Source organism: Xiphophorus maculatus, chromosome 12 (genome assembly GCF_002775205.1).
Source record: "Xiphophorus maculatus strain JP 163 A chromosome 12, X_maculatus-5.0-male, whole genome shotgun sequence".
Taxonomy (NCBI): domain Eukaryota; kingdom Metazoa; phylum Chordata; class Actinopteri; order Cyprinodontiformes; family Poeciliidae; genus Xiphophorus; species Xiphophorus maculatus.
The window spans coordinates 4,368,272-4,389,764 of record NC_036454.1 but is presented as its reverse complement, the minus strand read 5'-3'; the positions used below and the strand labels follow the sequence as shown (position 1 = coordinate 4,389,764).

General features: G+C 35.9%; 1 protein-coding gene across 3 annotated transcripts in view; it reads left to right on the top strand.

Moving 5' to 3' along the window:
- The first annotated feature begins 5,424 nt into the window (after window positions 1-5,424).
- Window positions 5,425-21,493, top strand: part of slc39a14 (solute carrier family 39 member 14) — a 32,364-nt gene continuing 16,295 nt past the window's right edge. For 2 of the 3 annotated variants that reach the window (XM_023343581.1, XM_023343582.1), the window contains exons 1-4: window positions 5,425-5,650; window positions 14,886-15,041; window positions 17,596-17,948; window positions 20,035-20,212. In XM_023343581.1, the coding sequence (XP_023199349.1) occupies window positions 17,631-17,948; window positions 20,035-20,212 (496 nt within the window). In that variant the 5' untranslated portion in view covers window positions 5,425-5,650; window positions 14,886-15,041; window positions 17,596-17,630. Of the gene's footprint in view, window positions 5,651-8,237; window positions 8,312-14,885; window positions 15,042-17,595; window positions 17,949-20,034; window positions 20,213-21,493 lie in introns of those variants that run through there. The other variant, XM_023343583.1, reaches the window with a different exon arrangement.

Genomic DNA, 21,493 nt, shown 5'->3' with positions numbered 1-21,493 from the left:
TGCAGCTTTCGTTTTCGAGATATTAAAAATTATATTTTAGGTCATCCAGAGTTCACCATCCCCCCATGTTGCTCCAAAACAAACCAAACTAGGCTACTTCGTTAGTGCTCCGTTTGTGCAGGTTTGTGCAGTTAAAATTTTCGTTTGTGCAGCTTTCGTTTTCGAGATATTAAAAGTTATAATTTTGGCCGATGACGTCACCATCCCCCCATGTTGCGCCAAAACGAACCAAACTAGGCTACTTCGTTAGTGCTTCGTTAGTGCAGGTTTGTGCAGTTAAAACGGACGTTTGTGCAGCTTTGGTTTCTGAAATATTAAAAGTTATAATTTTGGCCGATGACGTCACCATCCCCCCATGTTGCGCCAAAACGAACCAAACTAGGCTACTTCGTTAGTGCTTCGTTAGTGCAGGTTTGTGCAGTTAAAACGGACGTTTGTGCAGCTTTGGTTTCTGAAATATTAAAAGTTATAATTTTGGCCGATGACGTCACCATCCCCCCATGTTGCGCCAAAACGAACCAAACTAGGCTACTTCGTTAGTGCTTCGTTAGTGCAGGTTTGTGCAGTTAAAACGGACGTTTGTGCAGCTTTGGTTTCTGAAATATTAAAGATTATTTTTTAGGTCATCCGAGTTCACCATCCCCCCATGTTGCTCCGAAACACACCAAACTAGGCTACTTCGTTAGTGCTTCGTTTGTGCAGGTTTGTGCCGTTAAAATTTTCGTTTGTGCAGCTTTCGTTTTCGAGATATTAAAAATTATATTTTAGGTCATCCAGAGTTCACCATCCCCCCATGTTGCTCCAAAACAAACCAAACTAGGCTACTTCGTTAGTGCTCCGTTTGTGCAGGTTTGTGCCGTTAAAATTTTCGTTTGTGCAGCTTTCGTTTTCGAGATATTAAAAGTTATAATTTTGGCCGATGACGTCACCATCCCCCCATGTTGCGCCAAAACGAACCAAACTAGGCTACTTCGTTAGTGCTTCGTTAGTGCAGGTTTGTGCCGTTAAAACGGACGTTTGTGCAGCTTTCGTTTCTGAAATATTAAAAGTTATAATTTTGGCCGATGACGTCACCATCCCCCCATGTTGCGCCAAAACAAACCAAACTAGGCTACTTCGTTAGTGCTCCGTTAGTGCAGGTTTGTGCCGTTAAAACGGACGTTTGTGCAGCTTTGGTTTCTGAAATATTAAAGATTATTTTTTAGGTCATCCGAGTTCACCATCCCCCCATGTTGCTCCAAAACAAACCAAACTGGGCTACTTCGTTAGTGCTCCGTTAGTGCAGGTTTGTGCCGTTAAAACGGACGTTTGTGCAGCTTTGGTTTCTGAAATATTAAAGATTATTTTTTAGGTCATCCGAGTTCACCATCCCCCCATGTTGCGCCAAAACAAAACAAACTGGGCTACTGCTCATCATGAGATATTACATAATTTTCTTTCATACGCCAACTGACTTCACCTAAATTGATGACTGTGGCCTGCTCTGGACATAACCACAAAGCAAGCAGTTATTAATTTCGTATGTTATTGTGTAAGTTAAATTCTGCAGATTTTCAGCTGTTGTACAATGTGTACCTTCTTTTGTTTTGAACTTCAATAAAGATTTCGAACAAGAAGAAATTTGTCTCATTTCAAGAAATGTTTTTAGATAGTAATGTTTTCTCACCAATATAACTTTCTCCACAATAAATGAATCCTGTCAAGACAGGACATGCGGCCGTGACCGTAACGTAATGTGTGTATTTGTACGACTGTTCAACTGTGCTTTGGTTTCGGAGGTGGTTTCAACAATTATATTCACATTGTTGACTTACTTTCTGCTGATTATGCAGCAAAAGGGTAAAAAACGACAACAACAAAAAATCCATAGCTAACATGCTAGTTTCTTGAGCAAATAAAGTTTTTGCAGAGTTAAACCGGAAGTGCATGGCAGGGTCATTGGTTCAACAAAGTTCATCCAAGTAATGTACTTAATATTTAGTAAATATATTTTAAATGCAACGAGTTTCATTTCATCCAATTGCTGACATTAAATGTATATGCGTGATCTTCAAGGATTTTTAAAAGCACGTAAAATGTTTTGCCAACTTTGACAAAGTTCTCACACAACGTCAACTGTGATTGGCTCCACCCACACTGTAGCGAGTGTTGTTTTTGCGGAAGAGCAAGTGTAATTTCAGCCTCTCGTTGAAATTATTCTAGCAGTTTGAAAGAAATCGTTTTGAAAGAGTCATCTTTGGAATTTTTCCAACCCTGATTTTGATTTTTGAACAAGGTAAGTAAATTAATGTTCAGGTTTCATATAAAATGTTGACTCGATGCAAAGCAGAGAGGATGTATGCATGGATAGCTTACGGCACAAACCTGCACTAACGGAGCACTAACGAAGTAGCCTAGTTTGGTTTGTTTTGGAGCAACATGGGGGGATGGTGAACTCTGGATGACCTAAAAAATAATCTTTAATATTTCAGAAACCAAAGCTGCACAAACGTCCGTTTTAACTGCACAAACCTGCACTAACGAAGCACTAACGAAGTAGCCTAGTTTGGTTCGTTTTGGCGCAACATGGGGGGATGGTGACGTCATCGGCCAAAATTATAACTTTTAATATCTCGAAAACGAAAGCTGCACAAACGAAAATTTTAACTGCACAAACCTGCACAAACGGAGCACTAACGAAGTAGCCTAGTTTGGTTTGTTTTGGAGCAACATGGGGGGATGGTGAACTCTGGATGACCTAAAATATAATTTTTAATATCTCGAAAACGAAAGCTGCACAAACGAAAATTTTAACGGCACAAACCTGCACAAACGAAGCACTAACGAAGTAGCCTAGTTTGGTGTGTTTCGGAGCAACATGGGGGGGTGGTGACGTCATCGGCCAAAATTATAACTTTTAATATTTCAGAAACCAAAGCTGCACAAACGTCCGTTTTAACGGCACAAACCTGCACTAACGAAGCACTAACGAAGTAGCCTAGTTTGGTTCGTTTTGGCGCAACATGGGGGGATGGTGACGTCATCGGCCAAAATTATAACTTTTAATATCTCGAAAACGAAAGCTGCACAAACGAAAATTTTAACGGCACAAACCTGCACAAACGGAGCACTAACGAAGTAGCCCAGTTTGGTTTGTTTTGGAGCAACATGGGGGGATGGTGAACTCTGGATGACCTAAAATATAATTTTTAATATCTCGAAAACGAAAGCTGCACAAACGAAAATTTTAACGGCACAAACCTGCACTAACGGAGCACTAACCACTCAGACTATTTGCTGAATTTTTTGAGGTGGGTGGGGTGTCAGCTTCACTCAGCTGAGTTGAGGTTGAGGTTGAGGTTTGGCCTTGTGGACGTGGCTTGTGATTCTTGCTTTGGGCGAGGTGTAACATGCTGGCACTTTGCAAAATGGGGCATAGTGTGTGTTTATATTTCATAAATGTCTTACAATGGTTGCGCTGTTTTGGAGCTGACTTTAATATTATTGTACGGTGACAATAAATTCTATTCTATATGCATAATGTAAATTGCTTTCATATGATGTGCAATTTAGTAAAAACAAGCAAATTTGTTAACATATTGATATTTACTTTGTATTAAAGAAGGAAAACAGTTCAAATACTTAGATATAAAATAATTAGAAATATAAAATTGTAATAATTTTCAAATATAATACATATGTATATAATTTACAAATTATGAAATTAATATAATTTTACAAGATATATTTATATAAAATATAATACAGATTATATCTAATATATGTATATAAATCCTGTACTATGCATCATTATATATGATGTAATATAATCATACATTATATATAGATAAATAAATATTTCCTATAAATATTAGAGAAACGGATTCCAATAGAGCTGTTCAACTCTGTAGCCATGTAATTTTGAGCTTTGACAACCAAATTTCAACAACAGCAATGCACCTGGAACAAGTGTTATTATGTTAGGATGAGTTTTTCTGTGTGTTTATTAGGTTTCTGTGTTCTGTGGAGTCTCTGTGTTGTCCCATCTACCCCTTCATGAGTTACACCTGCCTCTTGTTCCCCCTGATTGTCTCCCTGACTATTTAAACCCACCTGTGTTCCTTGTTGGGTCAAGTCTTTTGTCAGATGTCCATTGTTACCAGTCGCTACCAGTTTTGAGCCTTTGCTTTCTGCTCATTTTGTGCTGCCTGGACTTTGTATTTCTGACTACATCATTAAATTCATAATTTCCTTCACACCTACCTGGGTCCTTTGTGTCTGCCTCACCACTTCTCTACCGCAAATCGTGGCAGACTACAGCCTAACAACAAAAACAAAAACACTACAAAGACAAAACCTGTCATATCAAACTCACAGATTTCAACATGTCAAAATTGGAATTCAAAACATATTTCCACTATAAACCATATGAAAACATCCAGGACTTTCCTGAAAATACCTTCATGTTAAATATTTACATTCAACTTTTTATGTTGAATTTCACACTACCCCAGAAAAATAGAGATTTCTTTTTCCCCATATTTACAATATATTAAGATGTTTTATTTACATAAATATATGAAGACATAGAATAATAATAGAATACCTAAGCATCTCAATAGAACCATGTAATATTTATTTATTTTGTCATCTTTGCCACTCTGACTCATAAAAAGGTGATTTGTAGAATCCCTGCCACGTCATCCAGCCATTCCCTAAGACTTGAACATGGACAGAATCTTAGCAGGACAGTATATGCATTTCCCTGCCTCAACAGGGAACCCAGTGTGGATGTTTGGGCTGTTGGGAAATTGTTTGAGCTCCATGAGGCAGAAAATGTAAACTCGATCAGATTCGCCTCTCAGCCCAGCTTAGCTCCTGCTGCTCAGCATATCAGCTTCTTCCTGGCCGCTGCCGGCTGCGTCCCTCTGCTTTCATTTAACTTATTAAACTTTGGTTGATACAGTACGAGTTTTTAAAGAGAAAGTGACCCAAATCCCGCTGAGAATAGGTGGAATATTTTTTTTTTATTTCTTCTTTTTTTATTTGAGCCCAAAAGCATGTGCAAACTGGATGTTTTTAAATAACATGGAAAACTCAAAAAAGAAACCATAATTCTTTGGTTGTTTAATAAGAGAGCTAATTTATTGATCCCATAGAGAAATTATGTGGCACTTTGTAGCTCTCATTCATACAAACAATAAAAAACAAAGTATAAAAAATAAAAATAATAATTGATTTATTCTATGTTGAGTTTATTGTTGGAAAGTGAATTTATGTAGTTTTAAAAAAATTTTTTGGGTACTTTTGACTTTACAATTTTGGCCCGCCTGACCAAAAGTTTGGACACCCTGTTCTGCACTAATATATAGTTATTGTAATGTCGTATTTCAACCGCTTGGTGGCGACACAGTCACCAAAATCCATCCGGCTGAAAACTATCGACGTCACCACGGAAACTGAGCCTATCAGGACATCCTCCAGTCCTGTTGTGTTTGGTCATGAAACGGAGGTCAGGGGAGAGAGAGCCAGATAAATGAATGAAAGCAGACGAGGTTTGCCCCCACTGGACATGATTTTTGTCTCAAATGTGAGCGTGGATGTTTGGCGTGGACACTGCGGCTGAGTGGAGCTGACGTCAAAGCCTGCTCTCTTCCATCATCACCACCGGGTAAGCTAACTATCATCAAGGCTAACCGGCGCCGACGACCCTGATTCAAGCTTAATACCGATTTATTAAGACGTTTCTTATTATATGTTAACAAGGCAGACATAAAATACCCGCCTAAAGTATAAAATATACGACAGTAGCTAAACCAGATGTGTTGATTTCGAGCTAGCATACCAAAGCATCACCATTTCTTTTACTTCTATTCTACTATCGATGTTTTTTGCTGAAAAGTGTTTTCAGATTAAAAGTACGCACAGATCTACCAGTCACGCACTCTGACGCTTTTTTGCTGGGAATAATATTTGCATAAATTGCATTATTTGGATTGGTTTGGATACACAGAAGAAGAAAAACAGACTGTTTAAAAAAAGAATTGCTACAGAGATAAACAGTAAGTAGAGTTGCACACAATTAGTCAAACGGGATGACATTTAGCAGAAAAGAATAATATGGAAAAATACTTAAAAATACACAGTATAAATTCAGATTTAATTTACGGTAAATATGTTTGATTTGTCCCAAAAAAAAAAAAAAAAAGAAATGTAGTAACTCATATAATCAAAGTATTTTCAAAGAGTGGTTGTAGATGATGATGCTGGATCTCCAGTAGCAGTCAGTCTCCCTACGAATCAAAAGAGGATTCTGACAGAACAATGCTGCTGTATGTAGTATAAATTAAAACTAACTCAGTAATTACCGTTTGTATTTATTGGTTTTTCCCCCCCCTCTCTTTCTACCAAATACTGGATGACAAAGGTCTTCAGTTTGATGCTTTGGTCTCAATTAGCCCTTTTATTGTAAGACAGTTTTGTTTATAGAGAGGTAATAATTCATTTGATGTATTGTTTCAGTTGTGTTTTTCTTTTATTATTATTTTTTATATTTAAAATCTCTTCCTGTTCCATGGTTAAAAGCTAATCAGAATTTAAAGTTTAATGATCTTTGAGAATGTGTTCGTGCAATATTATCATTTATTGGAATAACTTCTGGGACAATTTATCATCCAGCAACATTAGTTATTGTGACAGACGTAGCTGTACAGGCTCATGACTGCCATGGCAGCCTAACATATTTAATATCAGAGATGATATTTCACAGTTAAATGTCCGGGATATAACTATAATTACATAGCAAACACTCCTAATCCATCTCATTTGCTTTTGGCGCTCCTTAAATGTCTGTCGGTCTGCATGATTAGAAATCCGGGCAGAGACACGTCAAAGTTTTTACTGCTCTGCAAACTCTGGATGCCATTAATATATTTAGATCATTGCATGTTAGGGCTGCAGCTAATGGTTATTTTATTAATCTATTATTCTGCCGATTAACTGGATAAAGAAATTGACACATTGTGCACATTTTTTATTTAACCACTCAAGCCTCTTTTTTTAGTATATCATTATTTGGTGTATGCTTTATCACTTGTTTCAAAGGATGCAGCTACAAAAAACACTGTCCGCTAATCTGTTGATTATTTTTTGGATTAATAACTGGTTGCAAAAGGCACCTTTTTTAGACTTTGAACCAGGAGAAGCTAAAACTGTCCCACTTAAGGAGTTCTTGGTAAAACATATTCACAGACAAAGAAGGTTTTTCGTCTTAAAAGCAAAATGTTTATATTTTTTAACAGATTTGGCATAATTGCTGCTCTGATTATGTTGTTCTTTCAGTCAAATATACCCTTTTTTTTGTTTTCAATTTGTAGCATTTTGTCTTTTGCTTCTAATTTCTATGATTGCAACATTTTTCGTTTGCATTAGTTGTGGGTTTTGCATCATTCATGTGTTTGCTTCACATTTATCGGTGTGCACATGTTGGCCACTGTAGAAAATGTATCTTTAAAATAGGAATGCACGATACATCATTACTGACATTGGTATCAACCGATCTTAGTCATTTTTTTAACATATCCGTATCGTCCCATAACTAAAACTAGGTCAAAATCAACAACTGGTATTTGTTTCCACATTGTTTAAAAAATAATTTCTTGATTCTTTCAAGAAATGAAAGAATAATTTCTTGGCAAGAATCAAGAAATGGTTCTTGTCATTTTTATTTCCAAAGATGTCAAAACGGTTGAGAAATATATTGGTAAATATCGTTTATCACCCAAAACATAAATATTATTATTGGATATTTGAGAAGGTGAGGATTTGCTAGAAATTGGCCGAAATTTTCATATTTGTGCCTCCATACTTTAAAACCATTACCTACTTCTCCCTGTCCCTGTTTTAAAGTAGCTGAAGAATTGACTAAAGTACAAATCAGTGGATATTCAGTGGCTGCCATTACCTGGTTTACTGACCTCAGAGCCAGCCCCGGGGTAAAAGTGAGCGCTTCACTTAGCCGCAGTCATTCCTAAAACCTTTAATTTTCAGCTGTACAGGACTTGCTGTGTGCAGGACGTAGACAATGAGCTGACATCATGCCCATAAACACCACTGTCTCATCTAATGATGGGTTTCCAGGTGGAACAGGCTGAGAAATGGGGGAGGCAGTAATTAGGGGTCTCAGGTTTAGGCTGATGAATCAGTCTGCTCTGCCCTCCAGCTGAATATAAATCAAGATGAGAAACGTGAAATCCTCAGAGGACGAGGCTGATCAGTTTGGTGGAGACGACAGCAGGGAGTCAGGAGGTTTCTGGGTTTCTGTTCCTTAAAGGTAAAGTAACATTATGTTAACAATTATTAGAGGCGTCCAAAGTGAGGCTCCCAACTGTAACACTGCAAAACCACAAAATCTTACCAAGTAGTTTTGGTCTAATTTCTATTTCAAATATCTTAGTTCACTTAAAATGAGACTAAATTAACTTAGAGGTAATTTTTCATCAAGAAATATGATCTTGTTTTAAGTCAGTCATTCCAATTCCAGTGGCAGATTATTTCACTTATAAAATGGGAAAAATGTCTTGTTAGATAATAATCTGCCAAAGTGTCTAGTACTTTTTTAAGTTGACTTAAAAAAGTTAAGTTAAGGAATTATTGACTTAAAATAAGCTCTTATTGCTTGCTGAAAAGTTACTTGTAAGTTAGTTTTGTCTTATTTCAAGTGTACTAAGACATTTCCTCTAGACCAAAAATTCTTGGCAGGATTTTGATTTTGCAGTGTAGGTTGGAATGGTACAAACTTGGTCTAATTTTTAGTTGTTTTCTTTAGTGACCGACTTTAATTTTCTTAAATGAAAAATGTTAGGTACAAGATAAATATTTTTTCCTTTTGTTTTTGTCCTATTCATTTTAATATAGACGGGCCATAAACATGCTGCTTGGTGTGGGCATTTGTCATATCATTTATAAGTTATTGTGATGCATTTCTTATCATTCTAAGAATTTTTTAATTTATTGTTTTCACAATAAATTCCAATTAATGCTTAAAATAGTCAGAATTGCTGTTGTCACTATTTTTTCCAAAGTTTTTCCAGTGAGATCAATAAATATAAATACATTTGAAAATATGATGAAATGCAGTTACTTTGTGTTCATTTTGGCATATTACAGATAGAAACAAAGGAGGAATACATTTCTGGCAAAACATCTCTGAGCTTTTCTAGAAATAACAAGGAAATTTCTGAGTTTGAAAAGAAGATTTGCTAGAAAACAAACACTCAGACATTTTGAGGCTACTTTCAGAAACCTTTGAAAAAACATGGACAATTTTTCTAGCATATTTTTGACATTTCAAACTCATAAATTCTCTTGTTTTTTCTCAAAACTGTCTGGTGTTTTTCTAGCAAATTTTCAACCTTTTAAACTTTAAGTTTTTTGGCTGAAATTTACTCCTCTTTTTTTTCTATCTACCGTCCCTATAATACACTGTTGTAAAATTTGGGCCTTGCATTTACTAGGACTAAGAGTTAAGACTGAGAGAACATTTGCAGCTTGTTTCATTTCCTGTACTTATTTTGATTTCTAGTTATTCAGTCTTGGAGGTCTAATTGTTTGACTTTTGGTCATTTTGTTTGTTGAGCAGCCAGATCATAAAAGCAAAACGCTGCAACAAAATGAATGTAATTAATTTACCAAGAACACTGACAGCACTTAAACAGTTTTAAGTGAAGATTAGAGCACTATTATTACCTAAAAGTAAAGCTGTGTGAATCTCCTCTCCAGCCTGTTTAATTGATTCTTAGTCTCAGTGTTGGCACGGTTGTAGCTGAGATTAGAAGACTTAAAGTTCAGTGAGCTGAAATGAAACCCGATGCAGGAGGAGACCTCGTCTGCAGCTGGGGGTTCTCCCGGCTGCTTTTTAGATAATTTTATGAATCTGCACTTTAGGAACAGAGAGATGTTTAAGCTGCAGCTGCAGAAAGAGAGTTGTGACCACAAGCTGGTTATTCTTGTTCCTGCAGAATGCTCTTGAAACTGGAATGCACAATACATCATTCGTGGAATGCACTATACATCATTCGTGGATTCCACGAATGATGGAAAAACACAAAATCTTAAAGTATTTTTGGTCTAGTGTCCAGTGCAAATGTCTTAGTGCTCTAAGACAAAACTGACTTATAAGTAACTTTTCAGCAAGAAACAGGAGCTTGTTTTAAGTAAATAATATTGTACCAGTTACTCTGGCAGATTATTTCACTTATAACATGAGAAAAATGTTTAGTTATAAGTTGAATGATCTGCCAGTGGAGCTACAAATTTGTAAAATCAATGTTAGGCCTGTTGCAATAAAGCAATTAACTGCATGATAAAACAAGCTTAATAATTTCCATTTAAATCATTTAGCATTTTCTTGCTCTTTCTACCAGAAATTGGATGATAAAGTTTTCAGTTTGCTGAGAGAGACTTCATAATTCATCTTATTTGTTGTTTCTGTTGTTTTGTTTGTTTATTTTGGATATTTAAAATGTCTTCCAGTTCCAGTGTTAAATGTTCATTAGAATCTAAAGTTTATTGATCTTTGAGAATGTGTATATTAATTAGAAAATGGTCTCAAAACAATATTATCATTTATCACAAGACACTTCATCATCCAGCAATATTTATCATAACCAGCCTACTTCACTGAAGCTATCAACGATTCTGTCGCCTTAATTCACAATTTAAAGAGTTTTAAACTCTTCCTTTGTGGGGAAACTTAAAAAATGGGAATTTGTTGGATAGTGGGAGTAATTACAAACCTTTTTTATACTGTTCTTTCTGTGTTCTTTGGTTTTCTGCTTGATGTTTGTTGCTGTGCCTGACCTCAGACATCCAGGTTGTTTTTCTGCTTAGTCAGCTGATGAAGCCGATGACGACTGGAGTGAATTCATGCGTGCTTGCATGTGGGAATGTTGGACTATTTATAATTTGTCGGCTCCTCATTCTCGTTTTCTGGCCGATGAAGTTGTCATTTCCTGCTGGGGGCAGCAGATCTAGTCTGACCGCTCATCACAGTCAGTGGCTTCTCTCCGGTTTTATGTGTTTTTCTGAGTCCACAGCTACTCTGGACTCACAGCGCAATAAAATGTCATAATCAAGTGACTTTCTAAGAATAGAGACTTGAAGAGCAGGTTTGCAATCCAGGAAGTGTCACAACTCGGAGCAGCAATTAAATCAAAACTAGGACAGTCGCAGAAAGCAATAAATCAATTAATCGCATGATAAATTGATTTCCATTTGCTTGATTTATTGTTTTTCTCTTTCAACCAAAAACTGGATGGTAAAAGTCTTCAGTCTGATGTTTTGGTCTCAACTAAACCTTTTTGGAAGGACAATTTTGTTTAGAGAGACTTCATAATTCATTTTATTTGTTATTTCTGTTGTTTTGCTTATTTATTTTGGATATTTAAAATGTTTGAAGTGTTTATTATGATTTAATTTATTGACCTTTGCGAACGTGTTCTTGTGTTATTGTGTCATTTCTATTATATCAGTTAAAAATGATCTCAAAACAACAATATAATTGTTTATTGCAATAACTCTTGGGACAATTTATCGCCTCATTGTTACAGGTCTATTTGGATATTTAAAATGTTTTCTAGTTAACGTATTGAATGTTCCTTGGAAATTATAGGGGTTTTTTTTATCTTTGAGAGGTTATGCTAGTGTTACTATGTCATTATTATATTACTTGAAAATGGTATCAAAATTACATTATTATCATTTATTGCAATAATTTTCAGGATTTTTTATCATCCAGCAAAATCCAGCCTGTCATGTTAACATGACAGGCTTAAAAAAATCATTTTTATTTTCTGTTGCCAGTTTCCAATGAAAATCTTTCCCTTTCCAATCATGTTACTTTTGTTAAGAGGCTGAAAACAAAAAGAACCGTATCGCAGAAGTGAAAGAGGAAGTTATCAGAGTTCCTCTGGATTTTATTTCAGACTGAGCCACGTGTTTCTGTGTTTGTCGTTTCTATCAGATTTTATTTTTTCACTCTGAAGCTGTAGTAAATTTAAAAAATCTTTCCCAACGAGTTCTTTGAAAAACAGGAAATGTCTAAATGAGTGCCAACGTTGGAGTCGGTTTGGTACATTTCATATTAACCAAAGTTAACTGGTTGCATTTCTTCGTCTTGATCTACTTTCTGGAACATGAAATATTAAGCCTTGTTAAAATGGAGGACATCTGATTTATGCTCTACTAATTATCTTTGTTTTGCTTTATGATGATGATGATGATGATGATGGTGATAGACTTGAATTCCAGGATGTCCCAGTCTGTTGTGTAACAGACATTAAAAAATGGATGTGGAAGAGGAAGGAGATGTTGCTTCACTTCTGGCAGCTTATATTGGTTATAAAGGCACTTTGTGTTTATTCATATTAGAAACTCAAGACTGTTATATGTTAAACACAGCAAAAACACAAAATATTAACAAGTATTTTTTTAGCTAATCTTTAGTCCAAATATCTTAGTACATTTGAAATAAGACAAAACTAACTTATAAGTAACTTTTAAGATGTAAAAGTTTGTTTTAAGTCAATAATTCCTGAAAAGGTACTAGTTTCATTCTCAGATTATTTCACTTATAACATTGGAAAAATGTCTTGTTATAAATGAAATAATCTGATAATGGAGTAAGTATTTTTTTAATCAATATTAAGGAGTTTTCAGTAAGCTCATATCTTACTGAAAAGTTATGTGCTGGTCAGTTTGTCTCTTTCAAGTGAACTTAGATATTTGCACTAGAAAACATAAATACTTGGTAAGATTTTGTGGTTTTGCAGTCAATGAGTTCAGGCTGCTTGTTAAATCCAGCATTTACTGGTAATGTGGATTATTTCTACGATATTAAATAGTTAAATATTAGCTAATATATAAATTAGCTGTTGGAGACAAAGTCACCCAAAAGATGATGTCATCATGATCGTCACTTTCTCTCGTTTCATTCACTTAGAGGCGATTAAAAACAGGATTTAGACTTTTTACTTTCAAGGTTTAGTTAGTTGTTGAGATTTTATCTTAAGCTTCAACACCCTTGAATCTCTTGCTTAGTGCCAGAAATATTTAGCCTATTACTCACTCAATGTCCTGTTTGCAGTTTTTAGTCTCTAGATAGATCAATTGTTACAGCATAATTCTCCACCCTTGTCCTTCCTGTTCTCCTGAACAACAACAAGAGCTGCCAGTAACGAACCCTCCAACTCTTTGCTCGATTATGAAACCGCAAATACTCGGAGATACAGAAATAGAAAGTAAAGGATAAAGAGGCTTATGGTGTTTTTTTCTTCCTCTTTGAGTTTTTCTCTTTATTCCCTCTTATTACACTAAGCCTCCATTTGATCAACAGGAGCGTAATGATTTTTGCAGACAGGGTATAGTTTGATTCAGAGGGGTGGACTAATCGAAGACGACAGCCTTGTTGTTGCCTTTCAGCCCAGAGAAATGTGGAAAGGAGTTAAGAAAAGGAAACCTTGTTGATCAAACCCAGTGCAGGATTAATATAGATGAAAACGCTCACATTTAAATGTTCAATGGATTCATACGTTTAAATGTATGCATGTGTTTTAAACGCACAGAATTGGATCTGATTTGCATTTTTTTAATGCAACATTTTAATATTTAGTTCAAAATTTGCATGACAATTGCAGGAATGTGTATTAGGGGCATTTTAGATACAAACAAAAGGGAGGAAAAATTTCTGCCAAAAAATGCTTGGAAACTTCTGAGCTCCAAAAGTAGAAAACTCTAAAATTTTGAGTATAATCTTAAAAAATTTCCAGAAAAACTTGGAAATGTCTGAGTGTAAAAGTCAAAAATGTTTGACTTTTGAAACTTTTCTAGAAAATTTTGGAAATTAATCTAAAACATTTTTTAGTTTTTTTTTTCTAACTTTTTAAGCTCAGCAATTTCCAAGTTTTTTTTTTTTTTTAGAACTTTTTGATTTTTGGAGTTTGGACATTTCTGAATTTTTTCTATAAAATTACTGATATTAATCTTAAAAAAGTAGGGTTTTTTTCTCAAAATTTTCCAATCTTTTCTTTTTTGCAAATCTCTAAGATTAATCTAAAAGTGTTTTAGTTTTTTTCTAACAAATTCTTGACTTTTGGAGCTCAGCAATTAACAGTTTTTTGAGAAAAAAAGTTCTGAGATTTATCTAAAAAAAAAGTTTTATTCTTGAAAATGTTCAACTTTTGGAGCTCAGAAATTTCTCCAAAAGTTCTAGAAATTTTTTTTCTAAAGAATTTCTCAGATTAATTTACTCCTCTTTTTATTTCCTATCTACTCTGGCTTTAGTACTCTGTCGTAAAATTGTTACTTGTTGGTTTTCCTAAACTTGGTGATTACTTTCCAGAATGCACAAGGTGCTTCCTGTAATCTGCAGGTAACAAAGTACTTTCTCGAGCTTTCATGTTATACTAGAACGTGCATTTTAAATTGCTATCCAGAGAGAGGGCAGACAGTTAATGTTGTGTTTTGTTTGTAGAAATATGCTAAAAAAAGAAGCTATTTTTGTTAAAGGAGGCTTATTTGATTGTTGCTTTCTTTGCCCTCTGTCACAGAAATGTGATAGTTTTGCAGTTTACTGTGTTTCTTCACTGCAGCTGAACTGCGTTTTTGTGGCTGTAATGTTTCTCTGTCTGGAGTACAACACCAGGAAACTAAGTGACCTTCCCTTTTAAAATTACTGGGTACAAATCAACTCGGAATGCTCACTACAGTTTTGGAAAAGATCAGGAATGGCTTAATGCTTAACTTTGAACGTTATAGAGGAGAAACAAACTGAGTGGGTCGAATCAAACTTCATGTTTCTTACTCTGCTTTTCCTGTCTAACCTTAATGTTTATCTCTTTTATTTACAGTCCAGCTCTATCTTGAAGACACATCCGCTCCCTTCAGGCAGTTTTTCCGTTTTGGCTAGGAGGTAAACGGAGGGCATCGCTCTGCGTGGTCGCAGCCTCGGGCCAGACGGACTGAATCAAGCACTTTACTACCATCAGGGAGTCCAGAGGAGAAAGGTGAGCATTTCATCCCAGGCACAAACATGAATGTTTCTGTTTGTTTAGCCCAGCTTTACATTTACGTCTCCAGGCAACTCTAAAGTGAATCAGGGTCAGAAATGCTGGGCTTGTATTTAATCTCAACGTCAAACTTGGTGTCAGGAAGTGAATAAAACAAGATGGATGCACCCGTTTATGTTCTGTAAAGATATTTTGGGACCCATTTGCTTTCAGAGCCGCCTTAGATTCAGCAGCGCGCCTAAAACTTCCATCAGGGTTCAACGTCCCTTCAAGGCTTTAAGGAGCGTAATTTGAGCTGCTGTTGCCTTTCTAGCTTTACTGAACCCTGATTATCATCAACTGCATGTCCTGACTCGGTTTGAACCTTTCTGTCTTCCAGTTAATCTAATTATGTTCAACATAATTACATGGTGAAAAATATTTAAACAGAAAAGACATCGCTCTTTATCTCTGATCTTAAAAATCTTGTAATATTTGATAAATTAAATTTTGAATGAAGAAAAAAAATAAAATAAACGGATGCACCAATATAAAAATGTGTCATTGCTGATAACTGATATTACTTTGATTACATATAGGCCTGTCACAATGACAAATTTGAAGATAAATTATCCTAGAAATTATTGCGATGAAGGATAATATTGTCATTTTTAACTAATATAACGATAAAGGCAGAATAATGCAACTTGGCCTTCTCAAAGATCAAGAAACTTTAATTTCTAAAGAACATTTAACACTGGAACTTGAAAACATTTCAAATATCCGAAATTTACAAAACAACTGCAACAATAAGTGAAATGGATTGTGAAGTCTCAGCCAAACAAAATGCAATATATTAGTAATAATATATTGAAAACATATTAATGATCAGTCTCAGATGGGCAAAACTGTCAGTTAGGACCTTTGTAAAAAAAAAAAAATAATGCAAACGAACTACTTATCACAATTAATCCAATTAAGCATTTCTGTTGAAATGGAAATGATTGCGTTTATCTATATTTGAACAATGGGGTGAATTCACAGTGTTCTTCTGTGTCGTGACCGGGTTGTTACTTTTTGTGACGTCACAGTCTCTGCTGTTGGACTTTTTCCGTAGTTTGTTAGTTGTTGTTTGTTTTTTTTTCATCTTATTGGTACAACCGACGGTATGGAAATGATTGTCAGTGTTCAATGACTTTCCTGTAGTGGTCGGACGATCATCAGCTGAATGAATCAAACATTGAATGGAACCATTTAAGTTTCCATTTTGTTTATGTAATGCGTTATTGTGTAATTGCTGTGGATGCTTGAATTTCCATTGGTTCTGCAGCAGCGGTGCATGTCTGCAGTACACATGCTGTAATTCATGGAACAAGATAAATGGCAACAAGTCTACGTTTTTTGGTGTCTGGAAATTGAGCCATTTCAAAAACCTCCTGATTGTTGAGTCACGCTGCACTGTTACCTAGCAACCCCAACGGAGTTCTGTTTGTTACCTAGCAACCCAAGCTGAACTCCAGCTTGTTTGGTCAGCTGTTTTTACCACTTTATGTGCTGTACAATGGCTGCTGGAACAGACAATGCAGAGAATGCAGTAGAAACCACTTGCTGCATTTTTGTTAGTTGTGCAGGAGGCCCCACTTCTGCTTTTCAAAGATGTGAAGAGTTGTTTAATGTGTTTCTATTTGCAGCCATGTTCACGTGTGAGTATAAAGGTTGAGTTGGGGGGGAGGTGGCCAGCAGCAGCTTATTTGGATTTAAAGAAGGGCTGTTCAAGCTTTTAGAAACATGAGCCAGAATCCCAACGTTGAAAATAATTAGCGGGCCATATTGTTTTTCTGACTTGAAACCCAAAATAATTTTTAATTTTTTTTTTGTCTTCCTAGCACAAAAAAGACATTGAAGAATAACTCAAAACTACTCTTTTTTTGTTGTTGTTACTCTCTGTGTCCGCTATGCTATACGCAGACTTGTTTCCATGGCAACTGACAGCAACGCTGCTAATGTGTGATTGCTGTGGTAGATTAGCTACTGGTGCTGTTAGCTAATTGATTAGCTAATTTAAACACTTGCTCTACTGACGATCTATCAGAGTTGGCGTTTACTTTGCTGTTTTTAAAAATTTTTAACTGAACTGAAACACCAAATTCCACAGCAAAACTACATGCTACAATTGTCATAGTCAAGCTAGCATAACCAAACTACTTCCCTCTTCTTTGTTATTTTTTTCTTAATTAAAACTTTTTCCTGACCTTGTTATCTCGTTGCCGTAGTGTTGACAATTAGTTGCAAAGCGCTGCGTCAATTTTTCTTTTATGTATTACACATATAAGATTTAGCGCATTAATTTGATAACTTAACAGCTAAAATCAATGCTAGTCATCATTAGCTAGAAACTCTTTGCCCTCCAGCAGGGAGATGGGGGCGGGATCTTGCACTCGTGACAACACACTGCACTGTGCAACCTGTTTAAGGAGCATAATAGGTCACCTTATAACAGAATATATGTACATTTATGTCTTTCAGTTGGACTGACATAGCTTTAAACGTGTGATTCATTGTTTGTTTCCAGCCTGCAGATAACGCCCGCCATCTTTTAAAGAAGTCATGCCCATCTGGTCTCCTCATGGCAGGGTCACTATGACGATCACCTCCCTCCGCTCCCAACCGGTGTTGCTGCTGGCGGTGGCCATGCTGCTCTGCCCGGTCGGCCAGGTGACGTGTCAGGAGAAAAGCGACACACGGTCACCTGCCCAGGTTCTGCAGGACCTCCTGGCCCGCTACGGAGACAACAGTACCATCACGGTGCCTCAGCTGCGCTCGCTCCTGGCGCTGCTGAGTCAGAGCCAAAGTGAAAGCTCAAACGACGGCCGAGATGAGGCAGAGAATACGACAGTTACGCCACCCAAAACAAACAGCTCCAAGGTACGAACTGTTCTTTATATCTGGTCAGCATATTTACTCAGTGAAGTTTTACGATGTGTCAGGATAATGGGTCACAATGACTCAAAAGATACTTAAAAGGAAAATATTAGTAAGCTAAATATTTTTCAGCGTCTTTGGCGAGTCAGCAGGTTTGTTAAATCTGTTGATACATTTCCAAGACAATATAAACAGTTAAACAGATTCAGGGATTCCCCCAGAAAACCTGCTAAGCCTTTTGAGTGAAAAAATGCTTAAAGTTGACAAGAAATTTGAAAATATGACAAAGTAATTATGTGTTTTTGAAAGACATTATTAACAATACCTAAACACAAATTGTAAGGTCTTAAAAGAGGCATAAATAAAAACAAAAATACAATTTAGATAAATATATATTTTTCACTTTAGTTGTTTCATCTGAATTAAAATATCCGATTTTTTCATCTTTTACATAGACAGATGCTGTTAAAATTTTTAACACATTAAAATCTGCATAATTAATTAATCTAAATTATGGCATTAAAGTCCTTGTAAAAATTCCATAAATGTCCAATTTTTTTATTTATAAGCAACAAATAAATTAATTGCGTGATTAAATTAAAACAAACTCAGTCATTTTAATTTGTATGATTTATTGTTTTTCTCTTTTCTCTCCCTTTTCCTACCAAAACCTGGATGATAAAAGTATTTAGTCTGGTGCTTTGGTCTCAATTAAAACTTTTCTGAAGGACAATTTTGTTTATAGAGACTATATAATTCATTTTATTTGTTGTTTCTGTTGTTTTGTTATCGTTTATCACAATAACTTCTGGGACAATTTATCGTCCAGCAAAATGTGTTATCATGACAGGCCTAGTTAAAGTACCATATTGACTTCTAGTGGATGTAATGAGGATATTTGGAGCCTGGAAAACTTTTTGCTTTTGGAAGATTCTGCATTTTTTTCTCCCAACCTGAAGTTCAGTTTTTGCTTCATGTGGTTCTGATCTGATCTCTGCTTGCACCAATAAGACTAAAACTTCTCCTTCATTTTCACATCTCAGAGGCAGAGGAGTGACTTGTTGCCCAGCTTTGTGTCAGAGCAGAATCAGGCATAGTTTTCATACTTCCCATACTTAGTGTCACGGATGCTGATCTGCTTTTGAATTGATTTAGGTTGAGTTCTTGGAAAAAGAGGAAAAGCTTCGTTTTGTTCCCAGCTGGGTGTTGCTGTAATGGAATGAGATAATAAAAATCAGCAGGTCTTTTGTTTGAACAGGTGGGCACCTCAAGGAACAAGACGTAAACCTGTAACCTTTGACCAAGCAACTCTTACTGCTCTCTTCCTGTGGTGACCCGTAATGCAGTCAAATATGAGCCATCTGCATAGAGTTAAAACATCTGCTAGAAACTATTCTTAAACTTGTTTAATAACCTTCCGTCCTTCTAGATTAAATAATATGGTAGGAAATGGGAACATTTAAACAGGTATGTAATGTTGCAGAGGATTCTGACACATAATAAACTGATGCATGCAGATTTTACTCATGGGTCAAATCAGGAGTCTTCTGTTCGTTTCCTAAATTGCTCTCCGAAAGCTGCAGTGATTTTGTAACTGTTCCAGGAAAAAGGCTGTGTTCTCAAAAAGATGAAGCAGACACTGGAAAACATTTAAATATCCAAAATAAATAAACAAAATGACATAAACAACAAATAAGATTAATTATGAAGTCTCTGTAAACAAAGTTGTGCTTGAAAACGGGCCAGTTGAGGGCAAAGCACCGAACTTAAGACTTCTCATCCAGTTTTTGTCAGAAAAAGAGAGAAACACAAGAAAAACAATCATGCACATGGAAATTATCACGCTTGTTTCAGTTAATTTATTGGATTATTGCAACAGGCTTAGCACAGATAGATGTACGATTAGTGGTTGGTACATTAAAAAGAAACAAAAACCTGTATTTACTTTGAAACCTGATTCCCCATTGAATATATCTAAACGACTGTTAAAAGTCGTATTTGATGAAAAGATGTTAATAAATTAGCAGTAGGCAGGTGGTTTTTTTGTTCTGATTGATTGATTGATTGGTTCCAATGTTTGCTTTCCCAGTGCTTGCCTGCAGACACGCTGGCCATTTACAGCATCAGTGAGCAGTCACGGCTGGACGGGCCGGGTCTCCAGGAGCTGTGCCCCACCATGCTGCAGCAGCTGGACGCTGGCACTTGCAAGATGAAAAAGGGGGAGGAGCTAAACACTGACCCCGCCCCCAGGCCTTCAGATGCAGAAGGTGAGAATAATACTGCAGTGTCTTACTGGGAAACATCATAAAAGTTAGCATGCTAATCCCTCAAGTCGTCACAAGCTGAGATGCTACTTTTTTTATTGTGTTTAGTGATTTAGCATTAGCTTCAACTAATTACCTTAATGTTAATGAGGTTAGTGGTTTTGCGTAATCTGCTGATTCTGTCATGGTTTTAGCATCTTAGCAGTATCTTTTGCTAATGTTTTTAATGGTTTGGCGTTGGTTTGTGCTAAGTTGTTCAGTGTGGTTAGTGGCTTAGCGTAGCTTTAGCTAATTCTTTTATGTGTTTAGCAGAAGCTTATGCTAATTTAATGCTTAGTGGTTTAGCAGTAGCTTTGCTATTTTATTAATGCTTTAATATATTTAGCAGTTTAGTGGTAGCTTCTGCTGATGTTTTTTATGTATTTAGCAGTTTAGCCTTAGTTTCAGCTAACTCTTTATGGGTTTAGTGGTTTAGCATGAGCATAGCTATTTTCTTCTTTTCTGTTATATTTTTTACATATTTATGCATAAGTGACTCTTATGACAGCATATACATTTTGTTGTGTTATCTCTAACTTTTTTCTTACATTGTTATTTTTAGACATTTAAGCACATTTAAAGTGAAATTATTCATCCGCCAAATGTTCTACTTTCTAGTTTTAGAGTGTATTTATCAATAACCTTTCAGCTTCATCAATAATGCTTCCCCTGCTTATCCATAGTATGGTATGGATCTAATCCAGATGAAGTGGGAAAGCTCATCTTTCATCAGCAGCTGAGTCACTGTAACTCAATCCGTAGTGCTGCGTGAACACAGCCTGCAGGCCGTCCTTGAAGGACCTGGAAGTAATTTTTCTTGTAGATACTGAAAATAGAGAGGCCTCTGTCGGTTGTTGTTGATCACACAGACTTTATTTTACTTTTTCAACTGCAAAAGATATTGCAGAGGACATCTGTAAGAGTGAAATTACTTAGATGGTTGTAAAACTGGATCTATTTACAGGTGCTTGAGATCCTTGAAAGTAGGTGTTTTCAAGGTTTGGAAAGTGCTTGATTTTATATAAAATCCTTGGAAGTGCTTGATATTCAAACCGCAAAGTTTTTTTTCTAAATAAAGTGCAATCTATTGTTAGATTAAGAGTCTGAATTTGGAAAGATAATAACATTTATTTTCTCACTCTCTGAAGTTAAATCAAACCACACTTCTGTTGTTTTAGGTCCGTTAGAATTACCTAAATTAAATGAAAGAAACCTTAGCGAGAATATCTCTAGAGATTTCTTTGT